The 4,989-nt window shown below is 33.0% G+C and overlaps 1 protein-coding gene across 3 annotated transcripts in view; it reads left to right on the forward strand.

The window, feature by feature from the left end:
* The first annotated feature begins 679 nt into the window (after positions 1–679).
* LOC111392867 (protein PIN-LIKES 4-like) overlaps positions 680–4,989 on the forward strand; it is an 11,827-nt gene continuing 7,517 nt past the window's right edge. Inside the window, exons 1-7 of one of the 3 annotated variants that reach the window (XM_023018268.1) lie at positions 680–757; positions 835–881; positions 1,550–1,729; positions 2,531–2,610; positions 2,722–2,846; positions 3,297–3,418; positions 3,838–4,056. In XM_023018268.1, coding sequence (XP_022874036.1) covers positions 1,595–1,729; positions 2,531–2,610; positions 2,722–2,846; positions 3,297–3,418; positions 3,838–4,056 — 681 coding nt within the window. In that variant the 5' untranslated portion in view covers positions 680–757; positions 835–881; positions 1,550–1,594. Of the gene's footprint in view, positions 882–1,549; positions 1,730–2,530; positions 2,611–2,721; positions 2,847–3,296; positions 3,419–3,837; positions 4,057–4,989 lie in introns of all 3 variants that reach the window. The other 2 variants (XM_023018267.1, XM_023018269.1) reach the window with 2 other exon arrangements.

A 4,989-nucleotide genomic window follows, 5' to 3' on the forward strand; every position in this document is an offset into this window, starting at 1 on the left:
CACACTAGGTAAGTTCGGTGTGACAAACTCGATCGAGAAGGTGTTGATCAGGGGAATTGAACTCGTAACCAAAGGTCTCCACGCTCATCTACTCCACCAATTCGATCGCCTATGAGGGCTCATGTGAAACAATTCTATTCCTTAATAGAATAATTTGATAATAAAATAAATTGACAGCATACTCTACTAATTCAGATTTCAGCGTCTAGTTAATCAAAATAAATTTCTAACTTTATTGAAAAATAAATCTATAAAATTCATTGTCACGTTAAGTCCTTGTTTGAGTCTCATTTTGGAGAAAAAAAATGTATTTTTGAATAGTGTATTAATGAAAAATGTGTGATTAAAAAATAAAGAAATTTTTTGAATTTACATATAATATTATTTTCTTGAATAATGTATAGTTGAAATGATGTCAAAATACTGTTTAAGAATACATTTTTTTTTCGGGGTTCAAACAAGGACTAAAAGGATTACTTATTTTCATGTTGGTAATACAATAGTTTTATATTAAGATCTATTTAAATAAATTTACTTATTTTTTTTACAAGTAAATCGATTAGTTTTAACATGTGACATTTTTATTATAAATAAATAATTTAATAAATTTATAAATTACTTTTTATACATAAATTTCAAATATTACGTCGCTGCACATGGACGCTGGGCCATTCTTTAAACGCATGCACAGCTGCTCTGCAATTTTTTAGCGGCTCAGACTAATTTCCACTTGGCGCGAATTCTATTCTATAGTAATGTAAAAGGAGGAAAATCAGACCTTTTTTTTTTATTGATTTCACAAATCTCATTTCAATTCAAAAATAAATTTTGCAGGAGCGAAATAAGCTGGTGATTTTTCTAGCTGAACTTATCATCTTCTCGTAAGTTTATTATAAAATTTTTCTATCGTTATTGATTTATTATTGATTATTTTTTGGTTGAAATTAGTTTAGCACGCACTCTTTAGTTTGATTTTAGATTAAACGAATTAAGAATTTCTATGTTTGATTCCATTTTTGAATGATAGTTAGTATTTTCTTTTAGCATGTGGTATTTAATTTTAATTTATCTATATCTCGCTGTCAATTTGGTGATCTAGGAAAGTGAAAATGGGTGCCTGCCTTGCCTCATTCAACAAATTAATGGCTGAGGTTGTGGACAACCACCATAATAATATTAATTCGAGGATTGAGAGTAAAGAATGTATAATAGTGGAAATTGACACTGCCCAGATCGTGAGTTCTTTATGATTTAATTGGTTTCTTAGACTAGTATATGAACTTCATATCTTCAGATTTGTCTCGAGGAAGAGTTGACGATGAAGAAAGACTATAAATTAATTTTCCATTACAGTTACATCTCCTTGAGGAGTATGTCACGATGGAGTTCCCAAACTCCCATCTCTCCCCAATCTATTGTTTTATATATAGTTGCTAAAAGTATCGTATATTCAATAAAACTTTTTATATGTTCTTGTTTTGCTACTGATATAATATCTTGTAAAGCAATTTATACTTATTCATACCTCAATCACTAACTTCATGCATAGGTGGGTGTGATTTTGTGAAGCCTCTGGCCGAGTTTTGCTTAAAACATGGGTTTCTTGAATCTCTTTGCTATTTCATCAATGCCTGTCCTCAAAGTGCTTTTAGTGAGTGGACTGGGGTCGTATCTTGCATTAGATCGTATTGACATTTTGGGAGAGGACGCGAGAAAGCATTTGAATAATGTAAGTTTCAAATTTGTATGCATCGATTGTACTTCTTTGTTTATTCTTCCAGTTTGTGTTTCTTTTATTTTGTGAACTCGTGATGCCAATATCAAAATATAAACGTACATAACTAGAGGCCTCATTAGATGCTTGCTCACAGTAGTCAATTAGGCAAAATAATACCATTAAACAACAGAAATTGATTGTCACAAACAAAAATTGCGCCATAGGAAAAAAGAAAGAGGAATTCTGCCCTTTGTGGATGTATTGAGGAAAATAAGCTGTCGCTAGCTTTGTAAACCAAAATTCTCTTATATCTCCACCCCAGCTCATCTAGCTCAGTCAAGATAAGATGACGATTCTTTGATGAGACGCACAAGCTTTTGGATTTGTTTCCCGTTTTCAGAATCATTGTATGTTCAGTCTACATTCTCGTTAAAAAAATATTAAGAATTGTATGCAATTACACCTACATGCATGCTTAGAGTAATTTTGTCCTTATTGTGATTTTGCTTAACTAAAAGGAAATATTATTCTGATTGACAATATTTATCTGGAAGCTTCTTAAAATTGAAAATTATTAGATATGCTTTGCGGGCATACTCTCAGTTACATGAATGTTTGTCCGTTAATATGCAGAACCTTGGGTCTGTATATAATTTAGTTATTGCATACCATGATATCTCAGAAAGCTTTCTGAAGTACTACTCTGGTTCCCATACTGAATCTATTTCTCCTGATTATTTAGGACTCTTGTGAAGCTCTTCAGATGGGCTAGTTGTCTAATGCTAAACTAACTAGATATTTTTTTATGAACAGATTGTGTTCTTTGTATTCAATCCTGCACTTGTCTCCAGCAATTTAGCCAAAACAATTACATACGAAAGCATGGTTCAGATGTAAACTTCTCTTCCTTCCTCTATTCATATAGTGTCTTTTCTTCTCACTTATCCTTCTTCCCCTCTTTTATATATATATAAATGTCGAGTGTGGCATGGGTAAACTTGCAGGTGGTTCATGCCATTTAATATCCTCATAACATTCATCATTGGTTCAGCTCTTGGTTGGGTGGTCATTCAAATTACAAGACCTCCTCCACACCTCCATGGACTTGTTATAGGTTGTTGTGCTGCTGGTATGTCTAACAGGAGAACTCACAACACTAAAAATAGAAACAGTAAAGGATAATGGAAGAGGCATATCTGGTAGAAAAGATCAAGAGCAGGAACTCTTTGTGTTTTCCTCATTCTATGTTCTTTGCTGAACTGAATTGTTTTAGAATTCATCTATTGGTGACTGCTCTTTATTTCAGAGTACTTCATTTAATTTCTTCAGGTGAAAGTTGAATCTTTCGTGGGAGATAAACACAAGGAAGAAAATAGTGGAAATGGAGAGAGACACTTATTATGTGTTCAAGAGAAAAAAACTGAATGCCATTAAATGGGCTTGCACTTCTCTCAAAATTTCGGTTTATTAATCAGATGATTGAAGTTCATCAAAAAGGGAAAGGAGGGAGAAAAATAAAATGAAATTAGATGTCTGGATTCATCATGAACCTGATATATAATATAATTTATGTGAACAGGCAACTTGGGGAACATGCTTCTCATCATAATCCCAGCGGTATGTAAAGAGAGAGGAAGTCCATTTGGAGATTCTGATGTTTGTTCTGAATATGGAATGGGATATGCTTCTCTGTCAATGGCAGTAAGTTTTAAATGATTTTTTCAGGTTCTAAAAAACTTTCGATGTTAATTGCTGATTGTATTTTACATAACTTATATTTCCTATGCTTGCTCGAGCATGAACACGCACATATGACTTCTTTACGATTCCTTAGCTGATTTTTAACTTCTAGTGTAAAAACACTATTGTTACTGATATTTCCTTATATTTTGATAAAACTCATAAAATGCCAAGTAAAACTTGATTTCTATAATAGAGAATATAATTCATGATCTCAGTATTTGAACTGAAGGAGGATTTAAGTTAATTAGGAAGAGATGTTGCCTTATCTATATATTTCATGAGTTTGTATCAATTTATATAAATTATTACTCGTCCTACTATTTTCTAGTTGACAGGATCCTAACATTTTATCTCATGTTAATTTTATGGTGTTTCAGATAGGAGCAATTTATTTATGGTCCTATGTCTATAATATCATAAGGATTTCTTCAAGTAGGAACTCAAAGGAAGTTGACATAAACGACCTTTCAATCACAAAGTCTTCAAGTGAAAGTTCCACGGTTCCATCTGATATCAGTTCCGCAGAAGTGACAGAACCTTTACTTTCCCCAAATCATTTGGCACTTCCACGAACTAGATTTGAGGAGAAGCCTCAGGTTGCTATCTCCTTTACTATTCACTTAAGACTATTACAACTGCACAACTTCAAGCTATGATTTTTTACTGCTTTGGTCATAAAAAATATTGGATAAACAGCAAATCTATGTAAGTATACAAAGGCATCCAGAAGGAAGCTCCTCAGAAGTACATGGCTTTGCTTATAATTTGTTGAATGAAAACAGTAACCATAGTTTTATCGACGTTTTCTTGTAATATCTGTAAGTATTATGCCCTAGGTCCAATCGACTTTGGACATAAATACTTTTATATATAATTAATGCAATTAAATGGCAGATCTATTATTTAATTAATAGACAATTAAATAAATAATAGAGTCCGTAGATTCAAATATTTGTAATTTATTAATCACAAGGAGTTGTGATTGTGAGATACAAATTACATCTGATTGAATCTTAAATCATCCGTGGTCGTAAGTAATAACGAGATACGGATATCGTTATTACGGATAGACCATCACGTGTGGCATTTCTTACTTGTGAAGTAAGTGGCTGATCTCACAAGTTAAAGTGTGGTGACACTTAAATGAACACGTGGATGTTTGTTATAGAACAAAACATTGGAGACCCGTCGAGAGATTCCACATGGATAACTATCTGAGTGTCGGTGGTTAATCTCTAACGTTAGGTAGTGAAATTGGTCCTTTGACTTGAGGTCGTCATGGTACCTTATATGAGGACAGTCATACTTTGGCGGTGTTGGATGTTGCTCTGAAAAGGGCCGCTAATACGACATCGTTCGGGTACGTCAAGAATCGTATGAAGGTTGTGATTGATCAATAAAGGATTCGTCACTCTTAGATAGTAGGAGATTATGATCTGCGTTTCATTCAATTAAGTCAATGATGAAATCCTTGGCCAAGGTGTACTCATAAGTCGAAAAGGAGTTTTCGATTTATATTGACTTAATAG

The sequence above is a fragment of the Olea europaea genome, unplaced genomic scaffold, assembly GCF_002742605.1.
Source record: "Olea europaea var. sylvestris unplaced genomic scaffold, O_europaea_v1 scaffold991, whole genome shotgun sequence".
NCBI lineage: Eukaryota > Viridiplantae > Streptophyta > Magnoliopsida > Lamiales > Oleaceae > Olea > Olea europaea.